The sequence below is a fragment of the Amphiura filiformis genome, chromosome 8, assembly GCF_039555335.1.
Source record: "Amphiura filiformis chromosome 8, Afil_fr2py, whole genome shotgun sequence".
In the NCBI taxonomy this organism is placed as follows: domain Eukaryota; kingdom Metazoa; phylum Echinodermata; class Ophiuroidea; order Amphilepidida; family Amphiuridae; genus Amphiura; species Amphiura filiformis.
Window position 1 is genome coordinate 61,989,705 of NC_092635.1, and position 16,800 is coordinate 62,006,504.

General features: G+C 34.9%; 1 protein-coding gene across 1 annotated transcript in view; it reads right to left on the minus strand.

Annotated features, from left to right (window-relative positions):
* Positions 1-1,605: 1,605 nt before the first annotated feature.
* LOC140159335 (arg8-vasotocin receptor-like) overlaps positions 1,606-16,800 on the minus strand; it is a 199,256-nt gene continuing 184,061 nt past the window's right edge. Inside the window, exon 4 of the mRNA XM_072182779.1 lies at positions 1,606-3,653. Within this exon, the coding sequence (XP_072038880.1) occupies positions 2,616-3,632 (1,017 nt within the window). The 5' untranslated portion in view covers positions 3,633-3,653 and the 3' untranslated portion in view covers positions 1,606-2,615. The remainder of the gene's footprint in view (positions 3,654-16,800) is intronic.

Genomic DNA, 16,800 nt, shown 5'->3' on the forward strand with positions numbered 1-16,800 from the left:
GTACTGATAGTTTGTCGTCAGTTGTCAAATAGTTTTGACACAGCGCTATGGAAAATAACTCTGTTCCATCTCTACTTCTACAGTGAATTCGTTGCTGATCACGGGGTTGGCTCAGAGGATGATTTAAGCACTTCCCAGCAAGTCTTGCGGTTAGCACAGCTGTGTGAGTGAACATGACACCACTGCCCGCCCCCTGCATACACACGTGCATGGTTAAATTTGAATTTGGACAGATATATTTACAGTAAAAACACCTTCAAATAGTTGGTCGATTTCACATTTGATGTTATCTACAGAAGGTGTGAATTATCCTTCATGCATACATCACTTTAAAATCTGAAATCGACTAAGTAATAATGACACACGCACAATTCTAAAACAACATCTTTTGTACAGAGTTCAATTGGATTTGAAAAGTAAAGTGGCAGTTGAAACTCTAGTGATAACACTTTTACAGTGCATGATGGGGCTTCCTTAAATCATCCTCTGGGGTTGGCTTTACCAGGGATTTTGAACAATGGAATGGGCGACTGAAATCATGTGACTATGCAAGTGTTTGTCTAGGTCAAGACAATAGGTGCCATATTGCAGGAGGGTTAAAGTTCATAGGGGATTTAGCAGATTAGGTCAGCCAGGGAGTCTCTCTTATATAATTCAGTAAAACGTTGATTTGTTACTTAATCTAAGTATGAATTACTTAGTATAGCTAGTTCTTTACAAACTTTTCATTGGTACATCTGTCCAATATGACGGTGATTTGGAGATATCTACGCATTGCATTTTAACACCTTCCTAATTCTTTGCGCATGGTCAAAGGTGTTCTTAGACTACCCACAGCTCCTGTGGAAACCTTTATATGCGTAACAAACAAGGACCATACATTAATATTACAAAATGGCGGGTGTGTTTGTCCTAGGACAAACAGTGGCGTGACCAGGAGTCCCGCCTTTGCCCTTTTGAACTCTCACCCTCCAGGCTTCTCTGGTCAACGAAATGACGTCAATTGGTAGTAGATCTGCTTTTCTCTGGTTCTGGTATCCGACACGAACGTGTTTTTGTCCCGGACTAGTTTAAATTTGATCAAGAAATGTTTGCTTCAAGGCAGCAAATCTGGCATATACAACCTCCTTCGTTAGATGATGGATAATGTATGAAAGTGAAAAGCCCAATGTACGTTTATGTCGGTGTTAATTTCTGTTAAAGCTGAATAAATTACATTTACACTGATAGACCTACGCACCTGAAGTTAAAAACACGAAATCAATGAAGTAATCGACACTTTCGCTAAAATAATACACAAATGAAAAAAAATCAAACTTCTACAAGTAAATGCGTAACATAAAGACAGTAATGTACAAATTATCCTAAACAGGCTATTTCTGTAAATTTCTTCCCAGTAATAGTAATGACTGCACGTACTCGTAATTTCTCCATCAAACTTACGAAAATAAGTAATCAATTGGTTCATTTGAAACTTATATTCTTATTCTCACAGGGTGAGTAAAAAAGTGCAATTTTATAGTCCATAATTTTATTTAAGAACCGAGCCGCAGCTTTTAGGTTTTAAAACATTTTATAAATAATATATCCATTAGTGATCTTGTGCGAAAAAATCAAGGAATTAGCATTTACTGTTTACCGATACCCAATTATAATGTTTGTCCAAGAGACATCTAAAATTTGAATGTCAGCCCACTCTGTGTAAGGTAGATTTGGAACAACTGCCATTTTCTTAACCTCATTGGCATGAAATAAAAGGGAGCACAAAAAGTGTTATTATAGTTTGATCAGCTCGTAATAGGCGGGAAATGTTAGGCTTTTACCACTACGCCGAAAAGTAGACCCACGTTAAGAGTGCTATTAGTTGACATGTCTGGTCTATATTTTGTGTGTTAAAGAAAGTAGACAAAGTAAAGGACTTTTTTTCAAAATAAAATATTAAAAGGCCCGCCGATTACGAGCTGATCAAACTATAGAACCTTTTTCTCTGGTAAAATTGTTCAGACTTCCCTCAATATTATCGATCCCCTACTTATTTGTCTCATAACAATAAGAATGAACGTTTATAATAATATACAACATGATACCCTCGATGCAGCCAATACACTTTGATCTATGCCCTTATTAGAAAAGAAACACAAAAGTAACAAGATTTGGTTTGGTGAAGTACCTATCGCAAGCTTTAAAAGCCCATTCAGTGATCCCAGCGACGTTGTAAAAATTTAAAATTGTGTATAAATAAAAGTAACCATCAAAGAGGGAAAAAAGAACACACAAAAAGAAAACATACACACGCTAAAAAAACGGCAACTGAATTTTGAGGGTTTTTACCATTTTCGAATGAGCAAATCGCTGAATAGGTCTTTAACTGTCAAGTATTAGTAAAACTCTCCAGAGTGGGTTCTTTTAAAAGATGAATTCAAATAGTTTTGATGGCACAGTGGAACATGATGAGCCAAATAGCGAGTAGTAGCCTTTGCGATGTAAGCACTTGAAGCTGTTATTTGTCGTAGATATTCATTTATGTCAATCTTCATGAAAATCAACGTAATCTAGACTTAAAAGAGTCCCAGCCGAATTGAAGTTGAAGGACTGTTGGATTAGACTAATCAAACTCATTTTTGAGACATGCGTCTTCTCCTCATTGTAAAAAATATGAATATATATGGATTAACTGCCGAATTAGTAACGGCTGAGATCCCCAGAACTGCACCAGTTACTTGATTTATTACCAAATCAGGACGGTAAACTCTGATGATTTCCTGCAAGAAGTACGGTACCCCGCAGATGACATACGCTAAGATGATAACTATAGACATCTTAAGTGTCTTTGACCTGGCCTGTTTCATAATCTCTTGCCTATGAGAGTCAGCGTTTAAGGCTAATGATTCTGTTTTTGAAGGACTATACATTTCTTGATTAGCTCCTTGCTGTCGCTTCATACGCCTAGTGATTCTTGATTTATCCCATATCTTCTTTGTCATCCGAGCATAGGCTACTGTAATAATAAGAAATGGCACTAAACATTGTGCGAGACTAGCGTAGGTTATATATATAATTTTCCATGTTTCACTTAATGTTGTTGTACAATATCTGAAGCCATTAGGTTTGAGTTGTTCGTGCCATACAAAAAACTGAGGTACTGAGAGGAAAACAGCACAAGCCCAACCTAATCCAATCATTTTATATATTCCAAGAGGGAAAGCTGGTTTCAACGGTCTTCTAATAGCCTGATGACGATCTAAAGCCAAAAGCACTAGCATAAAGCTTGATGCCATCAACGACATGCTTTGCAGGTGCTGATTAATCTTACACATAGCATTTCCTAAACGCCAATGTGACTTGTTCATTGTGTGCATAGCGGAAACAAACATGACGAAGAAACAAACACAAAAGTCCGCTATTGCCAGACCGAGAACAATCTTATTCATTCGGCTCGTGTTTTTACGATTAAACCACAACCACCCGACAACCATGGAGTTACCAACGATTCCAATCACAAACAGAATCCATAGTGCTATGATTCGAGCCTGGACAAACTTGTTGTCGGTGTCTGATGGTGTGTCGTCGGCGTTGGCTGCTTCTGTCGTCAACGACGAAATAAGGTAGGGTTTAACGGAGGCATCCGTCATGATTTGTCTACGTATTTATACCTACAAAAAAAAAGAGAAAAAGAAAACACAGGTTAAACATTATTGGACTAACCAATTAGCACTTGTATGAATTACAATCATCCCAAGATCTTAGTACCGGTGTCTGACAAACAATAGACTAATTTCGCCATGCGAGGATGCGTTACCGCAATTTCAGCAATATCTGCAATATAACCATGACGATATCATACTACCCTTATATCTGTGTGGAGCCAAAAAACCTTTATATTACGCATGCGTATAGTGTTGCACCGCGGATATCAGATTCCATAACAGATTTACTCTTCAAATAGCGAAATAACATTGACAATACAAGACGCCTACACTCATAGAAATGACTTGTTCGCCTTGTTGGCACAATTCAAAAGGACTAAGTTTGGACAACTCAAAAATAGTGTAAAAGTTGCCAAAACAAAATTCATTTTAGTTCTCCGAACTTAAAATTGCTGAAAAAGCTCAAAAAGTTTCGTCAACTAATCAACTTTGTTGGCATTACTTAAAAAGTTGATGTAAGTCGTTGCGTCAACTTTTAAGTAATGCCAACTTCTGAATTCAAGTTCAGGGAACTTAGAAAAATAAACAAGGTTCAAAGAACCAATTAGTTGAGTTATTGTAACTCAACATGTAAGTTGATGTAACTCGTTCATATTAAGTTACTGGTACTTCTTGTTTTGAGTTATTCCAATTTGGTACTTTGTTACTTAATTCACGTAATTGGATAATTTTCTGCACAATTAGCAGTATTCAAATATTTATATTTGTAATCAGTGCAAAATGTTGTATACTATAGCAGACCTCTAGAAAATTATGCTAACCTAGTTTCATTTCTGAGTTGTAACAACTCAATAAAGTAAGTGCAAATGAGTGCGACCAACATAATGATATCGAGTCAGCGTTACTCAAAATTGTACGCGTTGGCATTACTCGGAAAGTTGACGCAAAGACTTACATCAACTTACTGAGTAATGCCAACGAACAATTTCTATGAGTGTAGGTATTGGTGCTATAATCGGAAACAGAGTCATGAGAATGAGAATATTTACATCCCACTTCTCCTCTTTTACTTAGCGCTCATATCAGAATGTAATATTCCGATTTGTCGGTTCCTTAATGTAGACATCAATTGGTATGTATTGCTCTGAGCAGAATATTGAGAACAATGAATAAAAGGTGTTTGACTGTGTGACTGTGAACATTAGAAGACGAATTTATTGTAACTATAAGTTTCCTAAAAGCAAGACGGTTCCCATCTTGAAGCATCAGGTGATTTGTAAATCAAAACAGTATTTTTCTGCAGGCAATGTGAGCGCATGACATCTAAACCAGTTCAGGTGATGTAATTGTTCGCACAGTTAATCAATTCCGAAGTATTTTCATTACTTTCTAGTGCTACGCGGCAGTTAATACATTTCAATTAACCAAATGGTTATGTTCCTTGATACAAAGTAGCATGTGTTGAATGCTTATGTAAAATTTAACCCTAAACTGTTTGGCTATAATGATCTCGTTTCTTTATAATATGACCTAATAATCACGTAGTGCGATGTGTTTTAAAGCGTTGATTACAAAAGCGACTTTCAGTTTTAACTGTTAAAAATCCTAACCAATAAAATCGTGCGCGTATAGTTCGAAGTTAGTATATCAAGGTGGGCATTAATTAATCTAACCAGTCAGTCTATTTATTTACGTCATTCCACGATTCACGACAACGATTCACGACATAGCTGTGAAAACGTTATAGCTTCATGAGCACATACTAACTATATATTATGAGACAAGCCCCATTGGTGCATTCACAGACTCACAGTTCAGAATCAAAGAATTTAAATACGAATAGAATAAGTACTGACTTCAGTGAAGACTGAATTTCCAGAGAGCGTTTTCTTCATGACACATTCATGAAAGGTTAGAGATGTCAGCACCTTATAATTAGAAATTTAGAAGAGCGTGAACACAAGAAAATACATACCGTTAATTATTGCATTACCCGTTATATACTACAGACTGTAATATAAAAATGACACAATTGCAATTTTGATTTTGGGAAAAATAAAAGGGGTCATGACAACACTGTTCATGTAGTGCAATCAGTTATATCTTGGTTAACAGAAAAAAACGGTATGCCCGCTTTTCAAAATCGCTGACTGAGCTGGGCCACCTGTTGCCATGTTTCCAAGTATCAAGTTTATCCCGCGTAAAATGGACTGTCATGCTATCGTCAAAGATCTTAGAACAAAAACAAAGGTTTATTCATGTATTTCTCTCACTTCATTGACATTTGTGAATAAATAATGTGATATTTATTTCAAATGTATCAATTCAATACAACTTCAAAGGGCCCCATTCATTAAAATTCATGATTCAAATGAATTCAGTTACTTTGTAATTTGCAATTTGCTACTCAAGTGTACAAAATCTTCTTTGAAAATGTAATCTTTATTTACTATCAATTTATGAAGGTCTTGACTACATACTTGATATCATCTCTTGAAGTATCATGTTTAGACAGGTATATGCGTGAGGATACTGGGGATTTCCTTACTGTTATCTCTAAAGAGTCGATTCATCCGGTTTAAGCTATTTAGTCCAAGGTTTCCTTGTATTTCCTGACTTTCGTGCAAATCAATAGATTTAACTAGAGCAGAATGGGCTAGTAGCACGAAACATGAAAGAAAAGCAAGTCAGCGGAAATATAAATAAGAAAGAAGTAGAAGGAAAAAGAAGAAAAAAGAAGAACCAAAACAGAGATGAAGACCCAAAAGACGATGATAATGTAAATTAGGTTATTTTTGTATTCAGAACCGAATATGAAGTGTTCTATATGTTTAATATACTGTAGAAAGTGTTTTTGGTGGAAACCTTCCCTTACATAAAGGTGTTCAATGTCAGGGCATTTTGCTGTTGTGTCAGTTGGACAACTGCTTGGTTACTGACATGTGTTTAGAGTGGAGTATTGAAGTAATCCTGTGTGTAATTTTTGTTCATTTTTATAGACAGGATTTTAAGATATGACCTTGTGAAAAATTATAAGTTTCTTTTTGAGGCCAGTTTACATTAATTCTTGTCCAGTTGAATGGTTTAAAGAATTTATTTTTCTATTTCACAAGAAGTATAATGATACAACTTACAAGTAACCGGCACCGGGTGAGAAGCAAACGTACGACGGACATGGTATATTTCAAATTATATCACTCATACATAAATTCTAGCCAGTTCATTGGTTGATTGCCATTTATCATTTTTACCATCAGCCTCTCCGTGTGATAGTTTTTACCTGCGCCAGGCCGTGCCTGACTCTTAGACTCGCCGATTTAGTTATGGGATGGACACCAAAATGTGAAGTATGTCACGGTAAGACATGGTGTTACGTTGATGAAAAAATGTCTTCCGTATCTTGAATATTATTTTTAAGTAATTCAGTCGGTCGGACATCCGGGCTATCTCTAGTCTCGGGCCCAAACTGCATGTGGCTCACGGTTTGTTATGAACAACAGAAACCGACTGTGAAGGAGGCTACATAGCGATGTTGTTGGAGTGATATTCAATTTCGGAAAAAACGACACTCGACCATGGAATTTAATTTTAAGTTTGTCAGTATATAAACGGTAAATCAAGTAAGTTTCTTCCACTCTGAAGACTTAGAAACGGTTGTGTGATTCCACTGACTATTTGCGGTCGAAATTTACATAACACCAATGACAGAAATCATCAACAAAAATCGAATCAGGGACTTGTTTTCACTCGAACATCATCAACCGGAAGTGACGTGAACACGGACCGACAGAATAGAATTTATGTATGAGTGATATAATATTTACTGTTTTCGTGTAATATCACGGCTCGTGGAATGGAACAATCCATCTTTCACTTCGTGATTATATTTCGACCATCACACTCATAGACAGTTAATCTTTGTATACTATCTTCACGTTCTTCGCGTTTTAATTCACGCTGTTCTCAAATAAAGCGGAAAAGAACACATTTAATGCTGTATATCTGTTTTACAATTTCTTTCACCATGTTCTTTGGTTCCTTTAAGTTCACTGCTTCCACATAGCAATGTTTTGGCTACAAGCATATTGTTTGATCAGTTTTAGCAATCGTTCGTCTTCATAAGCTTCTTATTAATGCAGCTTGGCTTTACTTTATCCCCGGCATTTAATAGAGAGATTTAGATTTAGAGAGAGTTACTCCCGTTACAAGAAATAGCCTTGCCTCATCAGGTTTTAGGTTTTTATGTTACTAATTCAACATATTACCTGGACTCAAAGGTTAATGTTTCGATTATAAAACTGATTCCTGGGGATTTTGCTTTTACTCCCGAAAACATGTATAATCTTGTTCTCATCTTTTACTATGCTTACATATGAACACAAATGCAGTTTCAGACCAGAGTCTCAGACTGTTATGTTTGCGCATTTTCCTCATGTTTGGCTATATTAAGATTACAAAGTTTAAGTTTGCAGTAGTTGCAAATTTAGAACATCTGCCGTTCCAGATGCCAATATTGATAAATTAAAAAAAAACTGGTTCATTTATAAATAAATACATTAATTTAGTTAATCCTTTATTGCATGCCCGTGGTACCTAGCTGCCCGAAGGTAATGTTTTGTGTGTAACGATATATCACAGGAATCCTGCCAGACTTCCACGAATTATGAATGCTCTTAACTACCAATTATTCGAAAACAATACAAAACTCTCAAAATGAAAGTCTTGCATTCCTATATATGTGTAGTTCGCTTTTAATTAGAAGCTTAAAAACCCACGTGGTTTCACCAAGTGCTGTCATGAAGCAGATTGAAGCTGATATCAACTGCAGCAAATGTTTGTTCCAAAGGTACATATGGATATTCTGGAAACTATACGGATTAGTTGCTCCATTATTAGTGTAGGATATGAATCATTGTTAAAATATAATGTAAAGCTCTAATATAATGGATGATTAAAACGATATGAATCCTAGAGTCACAAGTCATACATGATGGTGACAGTTGGACCATCTGTATAATGGTCAGTTTGACCATCATTCTCGTATCGGTATACTTTGACCAACCTAGTTATATGACAAACTGGCTGGGAAAAATGTGGTCAACACTGAGCGAAATAGAAGATCTCAGTGGAATATCTCTAGTGTCAAGAGAAACAGGGCCGGATTTATCTTTTTGGGGGCCCTGGGCCAGGCCAAAATTTGGAGGCCCAAACGCACCATGAGGAAGGCACGTGCACTCAAATGACCAAGTTTTTAAATTAAAACTAGGACGTTTGCGGGCGAAGCGCACGAAAAATTGTAATTAGACTATTTAGCCCGAATTGAAGCCGAATTTTGCTATAACAGGCCAGTGCAATATTTGTAGGCTATTTTGGCCCAAAACACGGGGTTTTCGGCTAAAATGGAAGATGCAAACTGCACAGGGCAATTTTGGGGGTCCCCAAAATTTGGGGGCCCTGTGCCCGGGCCCATCTGGCCCTATGGTAAATCCGGCCCTGAAGAGAAAACTTATAAAGGAGATGTGTAACGTATAATAAAGAGTACCTGAAGAATTTAATCTACCACTAGCAGTTACATCCTTGACTTTTGTATTCAAACGAATGTAAAATCTATATTTGTTATACTAAGATGTTAAAGTTTATTTAAGAAGTAAAAATACGCTGCAAAATGTAATACGACGTGCTTTTCAATCATTCTGGTGGAATTTGGTTATAACGTCGTCAAACTGACAGCTTAAATAGGCTTCTACAATAAACTTTAATATTTTAAATGCTATTTTTTTTGCCTGAAACCGACACATTAATATTGATTCGATCAACAACCCTTTTCATGAAAAGTACATGACTTATGATAAGATTATAAGAATACCGTGCCTTGTTACACTTTATCTATTCACATATATTATTGCTACTGGATCTTCAAATAGTGCTGTTCTCATAAGTGTGATGAGTTTACCTTATAAGAGGGACAGATGACTAATAAAGCTAATGATGTTTTGATATTTCTATAATAACTTCATTAAGCACACACAGGTATTATACTTATGAATTACTTATAGCAGTCAATACAAATTTCGTTATCTTTTATGTTTATGGTAATACAATTAACAATGGACTATTCCATTTAAACTACTCCTATGGAAGCGTTTGGAAATCTTCAACAGGGGTAGTGTGGAATTTAAATGGAATCGCCTAATATTGATGTTGTTATCGTGGTATTCCTAAACAGCTGCGCATTTTACGAGACACCCAAAAATAGGATGTAAAATTATCAGACGTATATGTGACCCGGCAGCACAAACGAGCCGTAAATTCCCTAAATTGTATTCTGAGTTACGGTGTAAAATGTGTACGAAGGTCATATTCATAGGTAACTTAAGCTGGCCCGACATCCGTCTCATTTCGATAGTCAAAAACTAATCAATAATCCTATTGTTGAAGTGGATAATAAGCTTCTACCTTAGATGGCTATAGAACTTTTAATAGCTCTGGTCTTTGTTTGCTTATATTGCTAAATCCTGTTCAAGTGGTGGGTTACCAGGCATTGTATTTTGTACAGGTATGCATAACCAACAATTAACAATGAGAGAACTTTCTTAAACCTCGTTGACTAGGGGATGATTTGAAATGACCGCCAATTATGACTGTTTGATATTTATTGCCAACAATGTGGAAAAAGAGACACATGTAAAAACGTAAAAAGGTATAATTTTGTTGAAGGAGCAAAGTTTAACAAACCATAACCCCGCTTCTGGATATCGTTTGAAGTCAAATGATATACCATTTTTAAGTTTATGATGTTTATTTTTAAACACGAAATAAAACAAAATTGACCGGGGAGGAATTTACGGCTCATTCGCCGTGGACGGTCACATATCACGAAGAGAATATACTGTGATAATATATCATCATATACTCCATGACAATATGATTATCCATATAAGCACCAGTGTTTAATTTGAAATTTTGTATTCATTTGTTGGTTATTAATTGATTCATGAAATGAATGATAATAACAATATAAGTCAGTATTCATCATAGCTGTAGAATTTTATCTGGGGTTGGTCTATATACAGTACCCTATCGTGTCGACAAAATAAAAAAGGAGAAACAAAGCGAGGCCCACAAATATGCACAAATTAAATTATCAGTAGAAGCAAACTCAAACAATGATAATTACAATTAACTTTATGGATATTGTAAACATACTTTAACATATTGTAGTTTCATATTGTCGTTAAGTACAGTAAACATTTCATATTGTAGTTAAGTACAGTAAGCACATTGTTATTGTGAATACATGCTTCGAAGTTAGCATTTTACCGCTTTCTTGTCTAATTATGTTAGTAATACCGACATAATCATGTGTTTTGCAAACCATATAAGGTAATGCCACTGAGAAGTGTTTGATTACTGATATTTTATGGGAAATTATCTGTAATTTAGAGAATATTTTTGCAATATCAACCATCTTTGTTTATACAGATGCGCAGATGCGCAACCTAAGCTTTACAGTTGTATGCGTTATGCTATAAATGATATTTCAAGTCATATACATGATATGTAATGACACTGAAAGTGTTTGATTACTGTCATTTCATGGGAAATTATCTGTAATGTAGAGAAACCTATAGATAAATGAAGTGTTGCAATTTCAACTGGAGCATGAACCATCTTCATTGTTTATACAGATGCGTAGAGTCGCAAACTAAGTTTTACACTTGTATGATTTATGCCTTGTAAACGATATTTGGTTTCCGCGAAAAGGAGTGCCAGGGGATAGTTGACACAATTTACTATTATATTTCGTATTATATTTGCTGAGTCAAAATTTAAGACACACACTCTCTGGGTCAGATGGCACAGGATTGCGCTGCTGTGGTCTTCACAGGAGTTCACCATCTACTTCTATCAGAAGCCAAACGTGTTACACCATACATTCCGTGTGAAGAAACATTCGTCACATTGTTTTTTGGTAGCTCTAACACTCTGGAACTCTGAACCATCCTATACCCAGTGTTCTGCAATTTCAACTGGAGCATGAACCATCTTCATTGTTTATACAGATACGCAGATGTGCAAACTGGAACTCTGAACCATCCTATACCCAGTGTTCTGCTACATTTTCCAATTTTCAAGAAAACTCTAAAGACTTATTATTCTTTTCCGACAATAACCTGGCTTGTATTGTTTCAGTTTTCTGAGTTATTTTTGTTGCTTCTTTCTTTTTTTTAGTTTTGTCATTTTTACGCTCTTGTCTCAATTAAATAGCGCATGTGTACGAGTATATATAAAATGCTCTATGTAAACTGGGCCCAAAAATAAATTTCATAATAATATGATATTGCACATGGTCATATATTGAAAATCTATCCATCAATATGAATCAAAATTACGCACAGGTTTACTTCAATACTATATACTCTAATGACATGTCAATATCCAAACAGTTACTTTACTGACACAACTCACAAATGCACTGACATGAAACCGCTTGGTGTATCACAAATCACAGCCTGGATGTTTCGGCAACATATAGTTTAAGGCACGTGAAGAAGTAAAAAAAAGAAATGAAGGCAATGCCACTTACCAAAACACAGGCATCAATAATTGTGTTTGTGTCCACCGTGTTTGCCTATGTCGAAAGTGTGTTTATGTTCATTGGGTACGAGTGTTATGTTTGTGAGGCAATCCTGAGACAAGAAAGTTCACATTGCGGTTACAATTACTTTACATACACATAAAATGGGCTGTGACATGCGGTCCAGGAAGCTGTTCCATGTCAGTGCATTTTGCTGTTGTGTCAGTTGGGTAACTGTTTGGTTACTGACATGTGTTTAGAGTAGAATATTGAAGTAATCTTGTGTGTAAATTTGGTTCAATTTGATGAACAGGATTTTAAAATATGAGCTTGTGTACAATTTTTGACCAAATGAGATAACATCTGTTTCATAATCTATGTATATATAAAGCTCTACATCCTGACAAACTTTCAAGACATGCATGTCATTAATTAAGTATTATCACTAATTAGGTTTGGCGTATCTCAATCAATGGAATTATTGTGTATACCATTATATGCATTCCCCAGGTTTTGGACGACATAGTGGCGTATCAGTGGCATACGCCACTGTGTCGTAAATATTTGACATACACCACTCTTTTGGTATATCGTGGATATGAATTCAACTATTATTCGACATACTGGCGTATCACGTGTCCTATGTCAATTTTGAATGGAGAATAATTTTTACTGGCGTATAAGTTTAATGATTAATTACAATTAATTGGTGAATGACAGCAATGTATTTTATACATTAAATGTAACTTAAATATTTATATTTTCATATCCATTTTAATCGAGGCAATGTATGACAAACGGTTAAAAGTGATTCGCCAGTATGTCTTGCGAGCGACGAATTATAAGTTTCTATTTGAGTCATTATACAATTTAGAAAATAGTATTAGGCAAACATTTCACCCTCTCATCTCAAGGTTTCATGTCAGAAATTAACATAACTTACCAAATCAAATTATTAGTAACTAACAAAAGGCTAGAATAAAAGATTGGTCACATCTGGGAGGCTACCACTTCAGAATAACAATGACTTACGAAAACGGATACGGATACGGAGACAGAAACTGAAGAGATAAAACGACGGAGAAGAAGACGAAGAAGAAGAAAAAGAAGAAGAAAAAGAAGAAGAGAAGAAGAAGAAGAAGAAGAAAATAAAAAAACGTTCATTATATCAAAAGACTTAAAATGTCAACTTGTCAAAATAGAATCTGCAAATACTAATGAAGTTTGTACAGCAACCCACATATATTTAGAATCCATCGAGAATATCTACCTGTATATACTTTTCGCAATAAACAACATTCTTAACAGTGATGCTGTACTCCAGAGGCGGAATTAATTAGATTCCGTTTCATTATGTTTGGTTTAAATTTGGTAAGATGTCAAAATGATTTCGTAGAAACATGTTTTTCAAGAGCAGAAGAATTCACATGCAAAAATTTACCAATGTTAATTGTCCCCAATATTAAAGTTGTTTACTCGATCCACAGTGAATGTAATATTGGAATGATGTGCAAATTTTGAATACAAAACCAAGGAAATAATCAATTTGTCATATTTTATAGAAATAAACACAATGTACGCTTTAGCAATTAGTACAGGATAAAAAAGGGATTTTTTGTTGATGAAATTTGTTCTGTTCCATAGCCATAAAAATATATTTCGTGATTTTTTTAAAGTATCCCAAAATAGATTTTACCGGGGAAAATATGTACTGTCTACACAATTTCGGCTCAAAAACCCGAATACATGAAGCTGAAGCCCGGGGGCACTGAAATATGAAATGGATATAGGTTAATGGCTGACACTTTAACAGTAAGGGGCATTCGGTAAGAGCAAAATGTAAAAAATATAGGGTCATTGGGTGAGAGCATGTTTTTTGGCATTCGGTGAGGGCCTTTGGGTGACAGATCAAATGAAAAAAAAAAATGGAAAGGTATTCGTGTGACAGAGCATGTGTTCGTTAGCACCCCCGGGGACTGAATCAAACTATGAAGAGGATATATAGTAGCTTTTCTGTCGATTTTGTCCCGACATTGCAAAACGGAAAGAGAGATGATCATGCCGGTATGCTTCAGCAAATCTTCACAACTTCACAACTTTCCAATTGACATGGTGAATGCAACGAACTGGCGTAGTATGTAGCAATTGTGAAACTGTCAGGTATTATATAGTGCCACACAGATTTCTTAAATAAAACCCCAAGAAAATAATGCAAATTCTTTAGCCACAATAATGCGAATATTGTAACAAAACACCAACCAATTACGACTAGAGAGTACTGTAAATATATGTATTAATTTCACAAACTACCATACGTCTGAAGATAGCTTATTCCCTCATCGTATTTAAAGATGCCACTCTGTGTTAGATTGTTGTTTTATGAACGAGGTAATGCAGTAGAGTACAGAAGGGCATAGTCTCGCGAGAAGTCTCATAATTAGATTGGTTGCAGAAATATCGATTGCACAATTGCTATTATACATTTTCAAATACTATCCCAGCAAACACAAAACGTTTTCGACATCATTCGCAAAAGGTTATAAAATGTTGTCAGAAAACGTTTAAATGTCGGTTTATATAAAGGGTATATTAAGGGTAGAAAACGTTTTCATAACATTAAAAAACATTTTTTTGATAATCTACTACTCAGCAAACAAAAATGTTTTACAAAACCGTTTAAATGTCGGGTTATATAAAGGGTATAAAACGTTTAAATAACATTCCAAAAACATTTTTGAAAACTTGATACAAAACATTCTAAACAGAATGTTATTTTGGGAGTTGAAAAATATTTTGCGAAAAATGTTTGCCCAAAATATTTGCAATAACGTTTTAAAAATGTTTTCATGACCTTTATATAACCCGACATTTAAATGTTATTAAAACGTTTTGAAAAAACATTTTAAGAACATTTCTGTGCTTGCAGGGTGCAAATATTTTAACACAATGTTATTTAAGTGTTGACAAAATATTTGGCAAAAAATGTTTGCAAAAATTGTTTACAATAACATTTTTGAAAACATTTTAAAAACATTGTTGTAGTGTGTTTTCATACAAAACGTTTTAAAACGTTTTCATGACCTTTATATAACCCGACATTTTAATGTTATTAAAACGTTTTTATCTAAACCAAAAGCCAAAATATAACATATTAAAAACGTTTTTAAAACGTTTTTGTGTTTGCTGGGATTCCACAATAGAATAATTATAATAATATGTTACATTAGCAGTGTATGGTTACGTTCATCACGCTTTAATTTACGCCGAAAAAGACGTGCATATTTTGTTTACCTATTTTTAAATTTCTTTTACCATGTCCTTCGTTTCCTTCATACTAACTGCTTCTAAGTATTTCTTTTAAGCGCTGTTTTGGCTACGAATTTGATTAGTTTGAATAGTTTGAGCAATAATGTTCCCTCATTAGCTCCATGTCAACGGAACTCGGCTTTATTTAAAACCATAATGTACGATTTTATAATATGACATTGGTTAAATTTGAGTTTGTAGGTCAACAGAGCAAAGTTGTACATAAAGTCATAATCATAATTCATAAAATGATGACTTTATGTCCTTCTATAGAACTGCATGTTAAACGGCCAAAATAAGCAGAAGGGGTCAAATACCTTTACCTTGTTATTTCAGCTCAAAATGGACAGAATCCCTTCCCGACAATTATTACTAGTAGTATTTCAGCATTTTGAATATAGAATAATAATTTTAAAAGTTGAATAAAATCGGACATTAAGGCTTTAACCCATCAGTTAAAGAACGACCTTTAAAAGGAATGGCCTTGTATATAATTCTAATTTAAAATAATTATTACCTTGACTCAAGAAGTACTTCCTTTAAAAAGCCGATTCCTGAGGATTTTTTAACATAATTTTACTCGTTAAACAAATGTAAAATGTTGGTCTTATTTTCCCCACATTTATAGCTGTCATACATGTACATTTAAGGAATACAAGGTTTGCAGTAACGAGATATCATTGCGGATCGAGAATATAGCACATCTGCTTTTCCAGGTGCCAACAACAATAATACTGCTTTTCCAGATGCAAACAACAATAATAAGAAAGAAATCGATTCGATATTAATAAAGACACGTTTCATGTAGCAAAGGCTTAATTTTGTTAATCCATGTTTTGCCTGTGTTACCCAGCTGCTCAAAGGTCTGCAGAAAATGCTTTGTGTGTAACGTTATATCACCTGGATCCTGCCACTCAAGTGAAAATCACACGTATCGCATTTCTATTGTGTAACTCACTTTAAGTAGTTGCGCAAAACCCATGTGGATACACCATGTCAGATATCAGCTAAATTCAATAAATGTTGAACGTTTGTTCCTGAGGTGGATATCCTGGAAAATGTGCCGATAAGATTTAGTTGTTTTTATTATTGATATAGGATATGTATCATTGTTAAGATACATGAAAGCATCTAACATAATGGATGATTTATTAAAGCGGCATGGATCCTAATAATATAAATAAAGTCACAAGTCACAGCCATGAAATATGACATCAATCATATTAACAAGCAGGGACCTCGCCCTAGAAACATCTAATGCAGGTTGAA